At 52.3% G+C, this 17,203-nt stretch overlaps 1 protein-coding gene across 1 annotated transcript; it reads left to right on the forward strand.

The window, feature by feature from the left end:
* Positions 1–4,539: 4,539 nt before the first annotated feature.
* THEMIS2 (thymocyte selection associated family member 2) lies at positions 4,540–16,450 on the forward strand (the record flags this gene model as incomplete). The annotated part of the gene is made up of 6 exons (XM_079726693.1): positions 4,540–4,633; positions 6,790–6,930; positions 9,522–9,932; positions 11,565–12,628; positions 15,235–15,391; positions 15,824–16,450. The coding sequence occupies 6 exons, from the start codon at positions 4,540–4,542 to the stop codon at positions 15,874–15,876; spliced, it is 1,920 nt and encodes a 639-aa protein (XP_079582819.1). The 3' UTR covers positions 15,877–16,450.
* Between the last annotated feature and the right edge of the window lie 753 nt (positions 16,451–17,203).

Here is a 17,203-nt window from a genome sequence, read left to right on the forward strand (position 1 = left end):
AGAAGATAAAGGCTATGAAATCTATGGGAAAGTAGAACAGAAACTCAAGGAGATGAAGAATTGGTCCAGAAGATACAATATACAACTAAAAGATGCTACCAAAAGAAAAACAAACAAACAACAACAAAACCAAAACAAGAAAGTTTCTAGACCTGAGGGTGTGAATCTCCATATTAAAAAGATTCACAGGGCTTCCCTGGTGGCGCAGTGGTTGAGAGTCTGCCTGCCGATGCAAGGGACATGGGTTCGTGCCCCGGTCCGGGAAGATCCCACATGCCGGGGAGCGGCTGGGCCTGTGAGCCATGGCCGCTGAGCCTGCGCGTCCGGAGCCTGTGCTTCGCAACGGGAGAGGCCACAACAGTGAGAGGCCCGCGTACTGCAAAAAAAAAAAAAAAGATTCACAAATGCCCAGAAGCAAGAATGAAAGACCTGCAGAGGGCTGAGCATGTGAAAAATCAGAGCACCAGGGACAGAGAGAAGACTCCCAACCTTCACGCACAAGGGGTCTGGGGTAAAAATGACGCTGGACTCCCAACACTAAACATGTTACTCCAAGACTATGGAGCCATGTTCCAAGTTTGGGGGAATACTGTTTACAAACTGGACTTCAATACCAGCCAGATCATTGTTGAAGAATAAACAATGCTGTACATTAGATTTAGGCTTAGACACAATCTGAGAGAACTTGTTTTTTAAAGATCATGATAGGGACTTCCCTGGTGGTCCAGTGGGTAAGACTCTGGGCTCCCAATGCAGGGAGCCAGGGTTCAGTCCCTGTTTGGGGAACTAGATCTCGCATGCCGCAACTAAGACCCAGTGCAGCCAAAATAAATAAATAAAAATAAATCTTAAAAAAAATAAAGATCATGATAAAACACACATAACAAAATTTATCACTAGGTATATAGTTCAGGAGTGTTAAGTATATTCACATTTTGTACAACCAATCTCCAGAGGAGGGCAAGCACCCTCCTCTCGGCTCCTTCCCATGGCAGCTCCCAGCCTCTCTGTGAGCCTGGGATTCCCTCTCCACACCCCACTCGGCTCTTGAGGGACCTGGGGAGGCCCAGACCAGTGTTTTGGGGGTGGAAAGGGCTTGGGTGGCAGCCAGCATAGGCCTGGCTTCCAATTCCATTTCCTCTATTTGCATATTGCATAAGAGCAAAGAAGAGTTTCCCACTCAGACTCTTCCGAAAATAGAAGGCAGGGTGCTGGGAGAAGGAAATAAGAGCTGAGATCTCTAAGAAATGACACAGGCACAGAAGGCCCTAGGGAAATAATAGTGATAACAGATATTGAGCACTTGGCATGTGCCCAGATGCCTATGTTACACTATCATTTTCACCAACACCCCACTCTCACCAGTTCCCATTGTACAGAGGACACTGAGATTCAGAGAGGTTAAGGAACTTGCCCAAGGTCACACAGCTAAGTGATGGAGCTAGGATTCAAGCTCAGCTCTATCTCCAAAGCCCATCTTTTAAAAAAAAAAAAATTTATTTATTTATTTTTGGCTGCATTGGGTCTTCGTCATTGGGTCTTTGTTGCTGCGTGTGGGCTTTCTCTAGTTGTGGTGAGCAGGGATTACTCTTCATTGTGGTGTGTGGGCTTCTCATTGTGGTGGCTTCTCTTGTTGCGGAGCACGGGCTCTAGACATGCAGGCTTCAGTAGTTGTGGCACATGGGCTCAGTAGTTGTGGCATGTGGGCTCTAGAGCACAGACTCAGCAGTTGTGGCGCACGGGCTTAGTTGCTCTGCGGCATGTAGGATCTTCCCGGACCAGGGCTCGAACCCGTGTCCCATGCAGTGGCAGGCGGATTCTCCTTAAATTTATGTATGTATGTATGTATGTATGTATTTATTTATTTATTTGCAGTACCCGGGCCTCTCACTGTTGTGGCCTCTCCCGTTGTGGAGCACAGGCTCCGGACGCGCAGGCTCAGCGGCCATGGCTCATGGACCTAGCCGCTCCGCGGCATGTGGGATCTTCCCAGACCAGGGCATGAACCCATGTTCCCTGTATCGGTAGGCGGACTCTCAACCACTGCGCCACCAGGGAAGCCCCCCACACTGTATATTTCTTACTGGTGACTCATTTATTTTGCAAGTGGTAGTTTGTACTATAGGAGCTTCTTCTTGAAGGTCAGGGCTGGACCTGATTTCAGCTGGGTCATGGAACAGGCAGTGGTGTCTGTAAATGTCTATGCAAAGAAAGAAAAAGACGGAAAGAAAAAGACAAAAAGTACAGGCAACACAGTGGCAAGGAGCACTCTCAGTGACCAGAGCATGGTTTCTAGACACCATTCTCCAATAAAAGGAACCAAGGCTTCTGGGAGAAATGTCTGATTGTAGGGTGAGGGCAGGGAAAAGACAAGATGACCCTGGAGCATCTGATAGCACCAGGCAGTAAGGAGGTGCTCAGAGAAGGGAACAATGGGGGTATGGCAAAGGGTCCCAGGAGCCAGACTGGGGGAACTCCCAAAGCTGGAACAATGTGAGAAACAAAATAAATAATGTAGTATTAGATTATAGTCAAAAGTATAAATTAAATATACATGAGTCCATACTGACATAAATAATTGAATAAATAAATGGGGGAGAAGAGACAAATCTTTCTTACAGAAGAATTCCAAATAATTTATTTGGATGCTGCTCCTTCCAGGAAGCGGGGCTGAGTTCCCCCTGAGTTCCTTCCAAAGAGCAGCTTTACTTTCCAGGTGAAACCTGGAAACACCACCTTAACCAAGTGGTCAAGTTTAACATCACAGTGAGAAATCACGTGGATATGTCATGTGCCCCCGGGAGGGTGTGATGAGAAGGACACCTTACCTTGGTAGTATCCTCCCCCTAAAATTCATAACCCCAGTCTAGTCATGAGGAAGACATCAGAAAACAACAACAACAACAAATTGAGGGGCATTCTGCAAAAATACCTGACATGGTATTTCCTTCAGTACTCTTTAAGACGGTCAAGGTTATAAGAACAAGGTCAAGGAAAGATTGAGAAAGTGTCACAGACAGGAGACATTATGACTAAATGCAACACGGAATCCTGGTTGGGATCCTGGGCCAGAAAAAGGACAGCAGTGAAAAAACAGATAAAATCCAAATAAAGTCTGTAGTTCAGTTAACAGCAACGCAGCAATGTTGGTTTTTTAGTTTTGGCAAATGCACCCTGGTAATGTGAGATGCTACCAACAGGGGAATTTGAAACTAGCTGAGGGATATATGGGAAATCTCTACTATTTTTGCAACTTTACTGTAAATCAAAAATTAAAAACAAACAAACCACCACACACACACCCAGGCAGAATAAAGAGTAGAAAGAAACACGGCAAAATGTTCGTTATATTTGGGAAAAGAATGTCCTCTTTTTATCTGTCAAATGTCTTTAATTAGGGTTTATTTTTTTATTTTAAACTTTTGTTATTATTTCTGATTAGAAGTCTTCTGTTATTTTATAGTGACAAAAAACGAAATAAAGCATTTTGTACAATATCTATATCATCTCATTTAATCCTCATGATCAGTTTAGAAAAGATTCTTTCTTCCATTTTACAGATGAGGAAACTAGAACTCAACATCAAAGTGATTTGCCTAAAATTATATAACAAGCCAGAGGAGGAGCTGGGACTTGAACCTCTGTCTGACTCCTGAGGCACAGGGAGATGGAAAATCCTTATCCTCTCTGGGGTCAGGAGAAGTGGTTGGTCTCTCTCCTAAGCAGATTTCTCTTTAGCCCAAGGAAGAATTTTTTTTTTTTCTTTTTTTCACGGTACGCGGGCCTCTCACTGTTGTGGCCTCTCCCGTTGTGGAGCACAGGCTCCGGACGCGCAGGCTCAGCGGCCATGGCTCACGGGGCCAGCCGCTCCGCGGCATGTGGGATCCTCCCGGACCGGGGCACGAACCCGTGTCTCCTTCATCGGCAGGCGGACTCCCAACCACTGCGCCACCAGGGAAGCCCCCAAGGAAGAATTTTTAAGTAGAATTGCGTCCTGGAAAGGTAATAAGCGGCAAAGGACCATGGAGTGTCCCGGAGAGGGATTCGGGAGACCTGATGCTCTATCTTCCTCCTCAGACCCAAAAGGCAGGCTGTGTCCCTCCTGTGAGACTCAGAACTACACCAGGAGGGCAGTGTTTCCTCGTTCGGAGAAGACTTGGGGGATAACGGGGGTGGGTGCGAGTCGGGGGTTTCTCCATCTTCATCCTCGTCCTCCCTCCACTATGGGGCACCTCACTGATGACTGGGCACGTAGGGACCAGCTCTTATTTACCCAGAGCCTCCCGGACGTCAGGTCCTGGTCTTGACCTTCTAAATCCTGACACCAGTGTGAGAGGTGGGTACTGCAACCCCCTTATAGAGGCAAGGGAACTGAGGCCGGGAGAGAGAGGTGGCGCGTCCCAGAACGCGGCGTCGCATCCCCAACGCCCCTGGGCGGGGCGCTCCAGGCACCCCCGCCCCGCTGGGCCGGCCGGGCGGGGCTGCCGCGCTCGGCGGCGGGCGGGCCGTTCAGTCCGCGCCCAGCGAGCCGCGCGGACCATGGAGCCCGTGTCGCTGCAGGACTTCGTGTGCGCCCTGGACCCCGCCTCCCTCCCGCGTGTGCTGCGGGTCTGCTCGGGTGTCTACTTCCAGGGTGAGTGAAGGGCCGAGACCCCTCCGACCCCGGCCCCGCGGCGGACCGGTTCTCCCTGCCAGGGCGTTAGAAACCCGGGACACTGCGCCCTGGGTTCGAATCCCGACGCTGCCGCTACCCAAGCTGTGTGATTTGGGGCCACAGTCCAACTTCTCCGGGTCACGGCTTTTGCTTCCGTGGAATGCGGGATCGCTGATTGCCCCGCAGGGTGGTGATGGGAAGTCCATGAGCTCAGATACTCAAGTGGGTGGAACCGAGCCAAGCTGCCGCGGAACGGCGTTGCGCATTGCATGAGGTCCGACCGTGCGGGGTCGCGGCATTCAGGCGCTCACGACGCCGGGCTGTTGCTTGATTCTCAAGAGCCAGGTCAGCCTTCCTTCAGTCCCCCCATCCCGCCTTTGCCCTCTGCTTGGCACTGGGCCGTACTTGATCCGATCAACTCTTCAGTTCTCAGCTAAAATGACTCCTCCTCCGGGAAGCCTTCCTGGCTCCTTGCACACCCGCACATCTGCCCACATGGCCGCAGCCCGCCTGGTTCACAGGGATGGTACACAGCTGGGGCTTAGTAGTCATTGCCTGAAAGGGTGAGAGGGGAGGGACTGACAGGCAGTGAGGGGAGAGGCGGCGGCTCTGAGGGTGAGGGAGGACCTGTGGGCGACTGAGTGGGAAAGGTGGAGGGCGAGGAGAGAGGGAAGTGAGGCTGGGTGGGGTGCGGGAGGCTCCTTCCTTAGAGGGCAAACTATGTCTGAGTGCCCTGCCTCACCCTGTTCCCTCCATCCGCTCCCTTGCTCTGCCACAGCAGCTTCCAGAAAAGTGTTCTGAGGCCCCAAGTGGGGTTCCTAGATCAAGGGTGAGACACATGGAGGGCCTCACAGGGGGCAGGACGGGCCACCACACCATGGGGTCTCGCCTGGCCCACTTGGGAATCTGAGGGATCTGGGTTCAAATCCCGTTCTCTCTGGGCGCTTCCTGCAGGCATCTGTGCTCTGTTTGCCCTCCCCTGACACCCCTCCCACTGTGTCACAATACTTGCGTTTCCTCATTATGCTCCCCCCCGGGGAGGGTGCGGGAGTGGCGGAAGTGAGGGTAAGAGAAGAACCTGACAGGATGAGTGTGTGGGAGTGGGGTGAAGTGGAGGGGGGCAGATGGCTGTGGTCACCGCGTGGTTAGGAGCCCCAGTTTGGAGGCAGATGATGTCCTGGGCGGAGTCCCAATTCTGCCTCCTGTTACCTGATAATCTCAGGCGGCCCATTCACCCTTGCCAGGGCTCGGTTTCCGTATTTAGGAAAGAGAAACTGTCCTTCCCTCCAGGGGCAGTCATGAGTCTTAAGTGCCATGACACATCTGCAGTGCTGAGCACAGCGCCGGGCATATAGTAAGTGCTCAGCACCAGGGCTGCTCTTGTTACCAGCCCCGAGCGTCTGTAGACAGAAGTGTGTGTTTTATGAGCCTGTGTGTATTTTCCTGGGGATAAGGGTGGGATTTTCATCAGTTTCTCAAGGCTGTTGTAAAGGACCCTGCCGGGGCTGCCCTGGGGGTGCAGTAGAGTCGGGTGGCCTGGAGGCTTGCCCACCTGCACTGTCTGTCCCCCATCAGCAGGATGGGTCGCTGTGTGTGAGAGATCTTTACTGAGCACCTTCCATGCTCTGGACCCTGCTATAGCCCTTTAAACCTTCTAAGTCAGGGCCCAGACCCGCCTACTGGGCCCACCCTGTCAGCGGCCCGCCATCCCCTCCTGTGCTTCTCTTAACAGCAAGTCATCTGAAGAAGAAAGCGCCAGTGTGGGTGTTTGGCTTTCTGTGATCTCGGGGCAGTCACTGAACCTCCCTGGGCCTGATTTTGTAGCTAATAAGGGAACTGGGATTTACTGGGTTGTTTACTCATTCATGACTTAAACACACACACTTCGAGGCTGGGCCTGTGCTGGCTGAGATGCATCAGTCCTGCCCTGTGAGCTGAGTTCAGGAGGCAAGGGGATGTGACCACAGAGGGGTACAGTCAGTGCTAAAAGAAGGCAGAGCGGCATCAGGGAAGGGCATTCCAGGCACCGGAACAACGTGTGCAAAGGTGTGGCCGAGAAGTGCCTCGGGGGAACAGGGCACAGGCCGCCCAGCGCTTGGCCTTTGCTGAACGGGTGAAACTGACTGTCTCCGCAGGCTCCATCTACGAGATCTCTGGGAATGAGTGCTGCCTCTCCACAGGAGACCTGATCAAGGTCACCTGTGTTCGCCTCCAGAAGGTGGTCTGCGAGAACCCGGGGACGGGCCAGACCATGGAGCTCACTCCTAACTTCCAGGGTAAGGCAGGCACCTGTATCTCCCTGAGTGCCCTGGAACCCTCCAGGCACACCCTCGGGCACACGTGACCCCAGCACAAACTCCCACCCCTCTGGGTTGGCACACACTGCTCTCACATCCACCACTGCCCAGCCCCGAGACCCGAATATCCTCTGACGGTGTCCTGAGCTGGCGTGGCTGCGTCCTCTCCGTGTCCGTCTCTGATTACATCTGCCTCTTGGCTGGGCCTTTTTTTGTTTCATGTCTTTGTCCACATGCCAGTTTTCCTATTCGCTCCCACATTCACTCACCAAACACTTATTGACACTTGTTGTGTGCCAGGCCTCGTGCTGGGGGCTGGGGTATGGGGTTCGGGATGAAGCAGATGCAGCCCTCTCCGGCAGGGAGTTTCCAGGATGGCAGTGAGGAGGACAACAGCACAAGCAGGCACCAGTTTGGAGAGGGCTCCGGGCAGGAGTGGCCTGCCTCAGAGGTCTGTGCAGGCTTCCTGGAGGAGGTGGCACCTCAGCTGGAGGAAGGATCCCAGCTAGAGGGAGTAGCATGAGCACACTGGTGCTCCAGAAACCCCCCGTAGCGCATTCATTGCAGGAGGTGGGTAGTGTGGTGGACCATGGGCCTGGACGCTGAAGCCAGCAGCCTGGATGGGAATCCCACCTCTGCCGGCTACTAGCTGTGGCCGTGGTTAGTTCCCGTGACCTCTCTGCGCCTCAGCTTCCTCTTCTGTAATGGAGCAGTCAGCCTTGATGTGACGATTAAATGAGTTCCCATGGATGATGCACTTAGAACAGGGCTGGGCTCAGAGCAGGCACCCTCTGCGGGCTTCTTCTCAGTATGGTTTCCTGTGATCGCTGAAGGGGACCAGTGAGGGCATGGGTTCCAGGTGAGGGGCAAGTGGTGGGGAGGTGAGCGGGAGCCAGACCGCAGGGGGGCTGGGGGAGCTTGTGTGGGACACGGACACATTTTGTTCTTTTTTTTCTTTTTAAGGCTTTTAAAATTTAATTTAATTTTTTTATAAATTTATTTAATTTTTGGCTGTGTTGGGTCTTCGTTGCTGCACGTGGGCTTTTCTCTAGTTGCGGTGAGCAGGGGCTACTCTTCGTTGCGGTGTACGCGCTTCTCACTGTGGTGGCTCCTCTTGCTGCGGAGCACGGGCTCTAGGTGCATGGGTTTCAGTAGTTGCAGCACACAGGCTCAGTAGTTGTGGCCTGTGGGCTCTAGAGCGCAGGCTCAGTAGTTGTGGCACACGGGCCTAGCCGCTCCGCAGCATGCGGGATCTTCCCAGACCGGGGCACGAACCCGTGTCCCCTGCATTGGCAGGCGGACTCTCAACCACTGCGCCACCAGGGAAGCCCGCCAAAGAGCTTTTAAATAGGGAAGTGATGTGTTTTGTTTTGTATTTTGAGGGTTTTTAAAAAATTTGAAATTATTTCAAATTTACAGAAGACTTGCTAGAACTCCTGTATACTGTTTATCCAGATTCACCAGTTAAGCATGTTGTTACGTTTGCTTTCCCTCTCTCTGTATATTATATATACATACACACACACACATATATACATATGAACATATATTACTATATATGTGTGTGTATATATATCCTTTTTCTGAACCATCTGAGAGTTATAGACACGATGCCCCATTACATCTGAATATTACTCCCAATATTTAGCGTATCTCCTAAAAAACAAGGACATTCACTCACAAAACTGTAGTTCAGTGATTAAATTCAGGAAATTTAATATTGATACAACACTACTGTATAACCCACAGTCTGTATTCAGATTTCACCAGCCGCCCTACTAATGTCCTTGATAGCCCGGTGTTTGCCTTGATCCAGAATCTAGTCCCAGATTGCACATGACATTCAGTTGGCCTCCTTTAGTCTCCTTCAGGCTGCAATAGTTCCTCAGCCTTCCTTTGTCTTGATATCAACATTTTTGAAGAGTCTAGATCAGTATGTTTGCAGAATGTCCCTCAGACCGACTTTGTGTGGTGCTTCCTTGAATAGATTTGTGTTGAGGGTTTTGGGCAGGAAGACCCTGGAAGTGATATTATGTCCAGACATGGGGTATTTTAGGCCAGTCTGGTGGCAGAAGAATGGACAGGGCAGGGGGAGGGGTAGAGGGGTGGTCAGAGGTCATTTGGCCGGTAGCTCCTGGGTTTCTAGTTTGGGAGGGACTGTGGCACTCACCCACCCAGAATGGGGTGGTAGGTGCTGGTGTGTGGGAATGGAGCAGTGGTGAGGTATCTGGAGACAAAGGTGGCAGAGTGAGAGGCAGGTGGGGTCAGGAGGTAGGAAAATGTGGCAGTGTGTCTGTTCTGTTCTGTCTCTGGTGACAATCCCTCTGTGTCCGTGCCTGTGTCAGAAGGAACTGTCCCCACCCCTGCCCTCACTGTCCATTTGCAATGGTCACTTGCTGCCTGCCGTCCCTCAGCCCTGCAGCCTGGATATCCAAATGCTGGCCCACCCTTGGCCCCTGTCCTCGGGGAATCCTGGCTGGTTCTCTGCAGCCAGACCTGGGCACGGGATATGTGGCCCTGGGCCGGGCAAATGTCTGCCCCACCCTGACACGCCCTGCTGTGCCCCACAGGCAACTTCAGCCCCCTCACTGGCCCCCAGAGCTATGGAACCCTGGAGGAGCTGGTCTCTGCTGCAACCCAGAGCTCCAAACAGCTGCCCATCTGCTTCATGTCGACCCACAGAATCACCACCAAGGCCAGGGTGGTGCCTCAGGAGCAGCCCCTCAAGCTTGAGGCTGTGGAAATGCACCTCGGGACCTGCTGTGCCCGCTGTGTGCTGGGCACCGGGGCCCAGCAGGTGCTTATGCACCTGCCCCTGTCCCAGAAGGGGCCCTTCTGGGAACTGGAGCCTGGGCCCCCTCGGACTCTGCTCCAGGTGCTGCAGGACCCGGCCCTGAGGGACGCCATCCTCACCTGCCCCGCCCTCCCCTGGAGCTCCCTGACCCTGATGCCCCAGTATGAGGTCGAAGCCATCATGCACTGTGAGTTCCCCGGGCAGATGGGTGGGCCCGGGGGCGGGAGGGACAGAGGGGGCCCTGGGGAGCTGCTCTGATGGGAAGATGCCCCTTATCCCCGTGGATAGTCCAGGGATTCCAGGTGGTTTACCTGGTATATACAACGTAACAGAATAAAGAATCCCCAATAGTGGAAGTTAGGTGCAAAAGGAGATAGGAAAACGGGTAACTTGAGTGAGGTCCCACATACTTTATAAAGTTTGGCAAAAGTTGGGCTGCAAGGTTGCCCGCAGCTAGGACAAAGAAACATAGTGCTAGAAAGTGCAGCGTTGACCGTTTGCTCAGGAGAAATATATTTTCCTGTTGCTGGGGAAAGCAAGATTGTTCGTGAAGGGCCTCCTGTCTGGGAGGGTACTGTCTGGCTGAATCCCCCAGCTGTTTCATAGGTTACTTCTTAGGACAGGCCGGTGGCTGCACACAGAGGGTTGGTGAAACACAGGCAGAACCTGGCCAGGTCTGGCCGGTCGGAGGCCAAGCTGGGGCAGAGGTACAAGAATGGGTGTATGTGTAGAGGCCCCCAGGGCACCCCCATTCTTCAACCTCCACTCAGCCTTCGCCTCTTGACTGGCCAGGTTCTGCCTCTGCCTCACCAACCCTGCTCTGGATGCTGCCAGCAGCCCGCCTGAGGACTGTCCTAAGAAACAACCTATGCTTTGTTTACTAGTTTTTGTAAAAATAACAAGTTGACTGCCCTGGAGAATGAGGCAGCTCAGGTAATTTATAAAGCATTCTGAAGAAAAAAACAACAGTATAATGAACCCGCATGTGCCCATCTCCCAGCTTCAGCCAATTATCAGCTCATCTGGCACAGAGCAAAAATCCCAACCATGTGACCTGAGGGAAGTCACCACCACTCCTCGGAGCCTCAGTGTTCTCATCTGCAAAACAGGGAGAACATCCCCTGTTCTGTCTTCCGTGTGGTGCGGCTCAAACAACATAGTGGGTGGGCCAGTTTTCCTCACTCTTACAGTTTATGCACCAGGCACTATCAAGGCCAGGACAGGAGGAGGTTGTCCAAAGTCATGTAGTCAGTGTTTTTCTTGATTTGGTTCTATCTATTTAAATCCAGAAAGGATTTGGAAAGACAGCTTATAAAATTACATTCAAAATTCAATTAAAATTTTAAAAGTGAACTGATTGGATATTCGGTGATATTAAGGAATCATCAAATTATTATTATTTCAATGTGATCATAGCCTAGTGGTTATTATTTTTGAAATTTTAATTACCCCTTCTTTTAGCAATACACATTGAAACAGTCACAGATGGCAAGATGTGATTATTCTGATTCCAAATAATCCAGTGGAGGTGGAATGGATAGGTGGGGGTATAAAGGAAAGAAAATGGGCCATGGGTTAAATGCTGAAGCTGGGTAACAGGTACATTGGGGTTCACTATACTATTCTACTTTTATAAATATTTTAAAAACTTCTTATAGTAACTTTTAAAAAAGAGGTTGAAAGAAAGAGTGGGCAAGGAATCTGGTACGATAGGAAAACGCTGGCATGAAAGAAAAGATGAAGACAGGAAAGAGGTTAGCAGGCTCAGACCTCTGAGGGGTGGAGGGTGCGCACCTGAGCTGGCCTCTCCCCTCCACAGTGCGCAGGACCATCGTCAAGATCCCCTCCACCCTGGAGGTTGACGTGGAGGATATCACCGCCTCCTCTCAGCACATCCACTTCATGCAACCGCTGCTGCTGAGCGAGGCCCTGGCCCGGGGAGGCCCCTTCCCCCTGCCCACAGAGATCCTGGAAGTCCCGGAGGGGCCCCCCATCTTCCTCAGCCCGTGGCTGAGCTCCTTACAGAAGGGCCAGAGGCTCTGCATCTATGGCCTGGCCTCGCCACCCTGGCGGTTCCTGGCCTCAACCAAGGGCCGGAAAGTGCCCAGACACTTCATGATCTCCGGGGCCTACCAGGGCAAGCTGCGGCGGCGGCCAAGAGAGTTCCCCACGGCCTACGACCTCCTGGGTGCTCTCCAGCCAGGCCAGCCACTCCGGGTAGTGGCCACAAAGGACTGTGAAGGAGACGGGTTGGAGAACCCCGGCTTCACGTCCCTGGCCATGGGAGACAGGCTGGAGGTGTTGGGGTCTGGCCAGGCCCTTGGGGTTCAAGAGAGGGACATAGACGTCCTGGTGTGTCAGCGGCTGAGTGACCAGCCTGGGGAGGAAGAGTGTGAAGAGGAAGAGGACCAAGAACAGATTCTGCTGCCCCTCCACTTCTCTGGCGGCTTCGTGGAAGAGTTGGGTGATGGTCGGCGCTACAGCCTGCAGGATCTGATTGCCCAGTTCTCACTGCCCTGTGAGGTCAAGGTGGTGACCAAGGACACCAGCCACCCTGATGACCCTCTGCCCTCCTTCCTGGGCCTGCGGCTGGAGGAGAAGATCATGGAACCCTTCTTGGTGGTCAGCCTGGACTCCAACCCTGAGATGTGCTTCGAGGTCCCTCCCCGGTGGCTGGACCTGACTGTTGTGGAAGCTGAGGGGCAGCCAAGCCAGCCGGCTGGGCCCCTCCCCGTAGTCCCAGTGGAGGAGCTGACAGAGGCCTTCTATTATCGCCTTCGGAAGTCACCGGCCTTTGAGGGTCAAGCTCCCCCACCCAGGCCTCCGAAAAGTAAGGGCCTCAGTGGGCAGAAGCAGCAGGTCAGCAAGGCGAAAGGCGTCAAGGTACCAACAGAACCCAAGTGGGCAGGGAGGGGTCACCTGTAGGGATCACTGGGGTCCTGCCGTTTCTTCTTTGTCTGTCTCGCATCACGCTTCTCTTACAGCTGTACAGGATGTGCAGTCTGTTTATTTATTTATTTTTGAATTTTATTTTTTTATACAGCAGGTTCTTACTAGTTACCTATTTTATACACATTAGTGTATACATGTCAACCCTGATCTCCCAGTTCATCCCGCCGCCGCCACTACCCACCCACCCCCGCTTTCCCCCCTTGGGGTCCATGTGCTTGTTCTCTACATCTCTCTATTTCCAGAACGTGCAGTTTATAAACGTGCACGCTTTGTACCTATTATTCGATCCTGACCATCCTGACATTGGTGTGATCATCCATATTTTACAGTCGAGAAAATGAGGTCTCAGCGACTGTTCAGACTCACCCAAAGTCACACAGTTTATAAATGGGGTGGGCTGAACTGGAGCGGAAGCCTTGTGACTCCAAGTTCACGGTGCTTTACCTCTCTCTGCTGCCCCTGCTGTCACTCCCTAGCTCAAGCTACAGCCATTTTTCACCTAAACTTTCAGCAGCCTCTTCAACCCCTCCCCACGGCTGTCAGACGGCCTCCCACATCCTCCCCTGGTCACTATGGGGCCTCAGCCCCGCCTTCTGAAACCTTCCGTGGCTCCCCATTGCTGGGGGTAATGCGAACCCCTGAACATGGTATCCAGGGTCCTTCATAGCTGACTTCAGTCTCACCTTCCCAGGCCCACCTTCCACCACTGCTCAGCAGCTCCAACCACAGAGGAACTCCTGGCGCTCTCGGTATGCCAGGATTCCTGCCTCAGCACTTCACACACGCCAGTCCTTCTGCCAGGAACGTTCTTCCTCCTTTCAGGCTCACGGGCGAGGCTCAGCTCACATGTCCTCCAAGGCGGTGACAGTTCTCCCTCTTCTGTAGTCACACTGCACGCTGTACATAGCTTGGAAGTGGGAGGCCATGTAGTTTTAATTAGTTGTACTTGGTCTCTGGCTAGAACAAGAGTCCTGTGGGGTGGGGACCTCCCACTCCAAGGCAGGCAGAGAAAGTGCCAGTGAGTCCGAACTGAACCAAACTGAATCACAACAAGCGGGCAAAGAACCTCAGAGTCAGAAACACGAGGTTCACGTCCCTGTTTCCTCGCTCCGTGGGCTGTACTTCCTCACCAGTGAGCCTGGGACAACATCACTAACTCTCAGTGCTGTTTTGTTAGTCTCTACTCATGGGGCACTTACCCTGGGGTGGCCCCTTACACGTACGTACTGCCCCACCCAGCTCTCACGGCATCCCTCTGAGGTGGGCGCTGATAGCCATGCTCTGCTGAGAATGGGGGGCGTGGTGGGGTGGGGGGAGTGATCTACATAAAAAGCACTTTGTAAACTGTAACAAGCATACTGTTTTGGGATGTGCAGAGACTTGGATTTCGTACTGTGTGGGGAGGCAGTGGGATGGCAGTGGAAGTTAAAAAGATGAACCCTGAGCGATCTCAGCCCCAGAAGGGGCTTGTATCTGTGGGGCAGGGGGTAGGGTAGTCGTTTTCTGACAGAACCAAAAATAGACTGGGACATCTGAAACACAGGCCTTGTGACAGTGCTGGAAAGAATGTGGTACAAAGAGTTGAGACCTCCGTCCCAGCCTTGGTTCCTGACGGCTCCTCTGGGATGGCTCCTGCTTGTTGTCCTAGAACCAGCAATTTCCCTCCCTGGGAATCAGTATTCTCCGCTGCTCATCAGGGAGCCGTACTGTTTGCTTTTGAAAGCATGACGTGGTGGGAAGAGGAGCGGCTTTACAGGTCACAGACATGGCTCTGCGTCTGAAGCCTGGCCCGGCCAGGGATCCCGTGTGAGGCTTGACATGGCACACTCTTTCTGAGCCTGGTTCCTCACGTGTAAACTGGGAACTCAAACAGCTCCTCAGAGAGTCACTTGAGGGTGAATGAACGGATATACATACAGCTTCTGGCACATGGTAGGATTTCAATAAAAGTCCTCTTCCTTCTGGGACCCCTCTCAGCTCTGTACTCTGTTTGTCCTGAGGCTTTGTGACTACTTTTTTCTCCTTCAGCAAAAGATTTGGAGGACAATGACCAAATCCCTGTGTAAAAACTCAGGGACAGGGCTTCCCTGGTGGTGCAGTGGTTGAGAGTCCGCCTGCCGATGCAGGGGACACGGGTTCGTGCCCCGGTCCGGGAAGTTCCCACATGCCACAGAGCGGCTGGGCCCATGAGCCATGGCCGCTGAGCCTGCGCATCCGGAGCCTGTGCTCCGCAATGGGAGAGGCCACAACAGTGAGAGGTCTACATACCGCCAAAAAAAAAAAAAAAAAACAAAAACGCAGGGACACCCTGTCTCTAGCCCCCAACCCTATCATGTCTCACCCTGGCCCCTTTCTCCCCTGCGAAAGAACAGTTCAAGTGCTTGTAGCAAAAACACCTGGGGTCCTGAGAAGCCATACACTGAAAAGGAAGTTCAGAGGGGAGCAGAGGAAGTGAGATTTGAAGGAAATTGCATTTCAGGTACTCTCTTACCCCATTTCTTGGGACCCTGATAACTTCTGCTTTTTCTCCCACTCAGTCTTCTGAAGCCTTCGAATTGCAGGAACCACCTCTGCTGCCTACACCCAGGAGGAAGACCTTGCGAGAGGTCACCAAGGACAGCTGCAATTTATACAGTGAGACTCCTGGTCACAAGAAGGGTCTCAGGCCCACTAAGCCCATCACTCGGGATACAGGTGAGTCTGTCAGCCCCTGTTCACCCCTGTCTTTCCTTCTCCCCTCCCCCATGCCATTCTGCTGCTGCTTTTGCCTCTGATGGTGCTGGCCATACCCTCAGCAGGGCCCTGCTCGTGAGCCACCCTTCCACAGTCCCAGTTGGATGGACAGGCCTATATGAGATGGGCTTAGGCTGAAGGGTCCCTTACTGTCCTTCTCCCAGTGGCTCCAGGGCCCTGGCAAGGAAAATGACTTCATCCCCCAACTACCCTCCCCAAGGCACACAGGAGAATGTTTGCGAAGTGTTGAGACACAACAAACTGTGGTTTCTGGGCTAGCAAGGACCTTAGAGCACCCAGACCAAGCCCTCCCCTGTTCAAGGGAGGAAAGTACCCTAAAGAGGGGAAGGAACCTAAGACCAAAGGTCCTCACTGACTTGGATTCTTTTGCAGGTGGTGAACATGATTATGAAGAAGTACTTGAGCAGTTTCCGAAAACCCTCTAGGTGCTGGAGGAACCTTACTTCCTAACTGCTGCTTCTCAGGGAACCCGAGATATCAGCCAACTATTACAAGCCTTTAGAGGACCTTGGACAAGGTCTCTCAGAAATCAGACTGTGGACAAGGAGTGGCCGGGTGGGGACTGACTGGAAATAGGATAGACCCCACACCAGCTTCCCTCTGGCTGTTCTGGGCCCAGCACTTTGCATTTGGCTCCTTCAGCCTCGGAGCTTTGGTATCACGTAGCCAGCTGGGTTCTACTCAGTCCTGCACCCCAACACCAGCTGTCCCACTGGTTAGTGCAGAAAGGAATCCAAGAGGCTGCCCACCTTGGTGATGGCAGCACAGGGCCTCCTGCCTCTTGGTAAAGGGGACTCAATCCTGATGACACACTGCACTGTAATGCTGGTCGCCCCTGCCCCACTCTCCCCTCCCTCTCCCCGTCCCCCACCCAGGCTCCGAGCCCCTGAGGGACCAGGACTGTCTTCCTCATCTCTGCAGCACCCAGCACATGACCGCTGTAGGTGACTATCCAAGATTATTTCACTTTAAAACCACAGAATAAAAATGACATCTGAGCTTCCGGAAAAATGATAAGAGATTATCACTTATTAAGTTCTGTCTGTGTACCAGACCCTCTACAAAGCCTATCTAAATCAACTCTCTGAGGTAGACAAGGCCTGGTTTTAAAGATCGGGAAACAAACTAGTCTAGTGTGCTTCAGCGGGCAGGCTAGTCATGGGCCTGGGTCAGGATCCTTGCTCACCACCTACAAGTGATTTTAACTTCTCTAAGCTTCAGTTTCTTCACATGCAAAATGGAACTAAGTTATCTACCTCAAAAGATTGTTTTAAGGATCGACTGAGATAATATCTGTAGAGCATTTAGCACAGTGCCTGGCTCATAATAAACATTCAGTAAACATGTTAGTATCATTACTGTTGACCAAGATCTGAGAGCTGTACCTGTCTCTAAAACCAACACCCCTTTCAGATGCTTACACTGTCTCCCAGTCATGGAATTCATCCCAGTGTTTATACTATGTTCCTGGGCTGTGGAGACTGAGCCGGTATAACGAGATAAGAGAAGAAATACAAGCCTGTGTCTATGCAGAGAATAACTCAGTTTCCAGGGTCAGTTAAGGCCTGTTCAGTAAGGTAAGACCACAGGCCTCACTTCCTAGAAGTAGTGGGACTTTGGTTTCTTGGGCTAATGCAGGCACGGAATTAAGCACCATGGTCAGTGGAGGACAGGAAAGAGACAAAAAGATGGAAGGAGTGTCCAGTGGAGGCGGGAGCCGAAAGAGGGTCCAATTCCCACTCCTGGATTCGA

The sequence above is a fragment of the Hyperoodon ampullatus genome (genome assembly GCF_949752795.1).
Source record: "Hyperoodon ampullatus genome assembly, chromosome: 2".
Lineage (NCBI taxonomy): Eukaryota > Metazoa > Chordata > Mammalia > Artiodactyla > Ziphiidae > Hyperoodon > Hyperoodon ampullatus.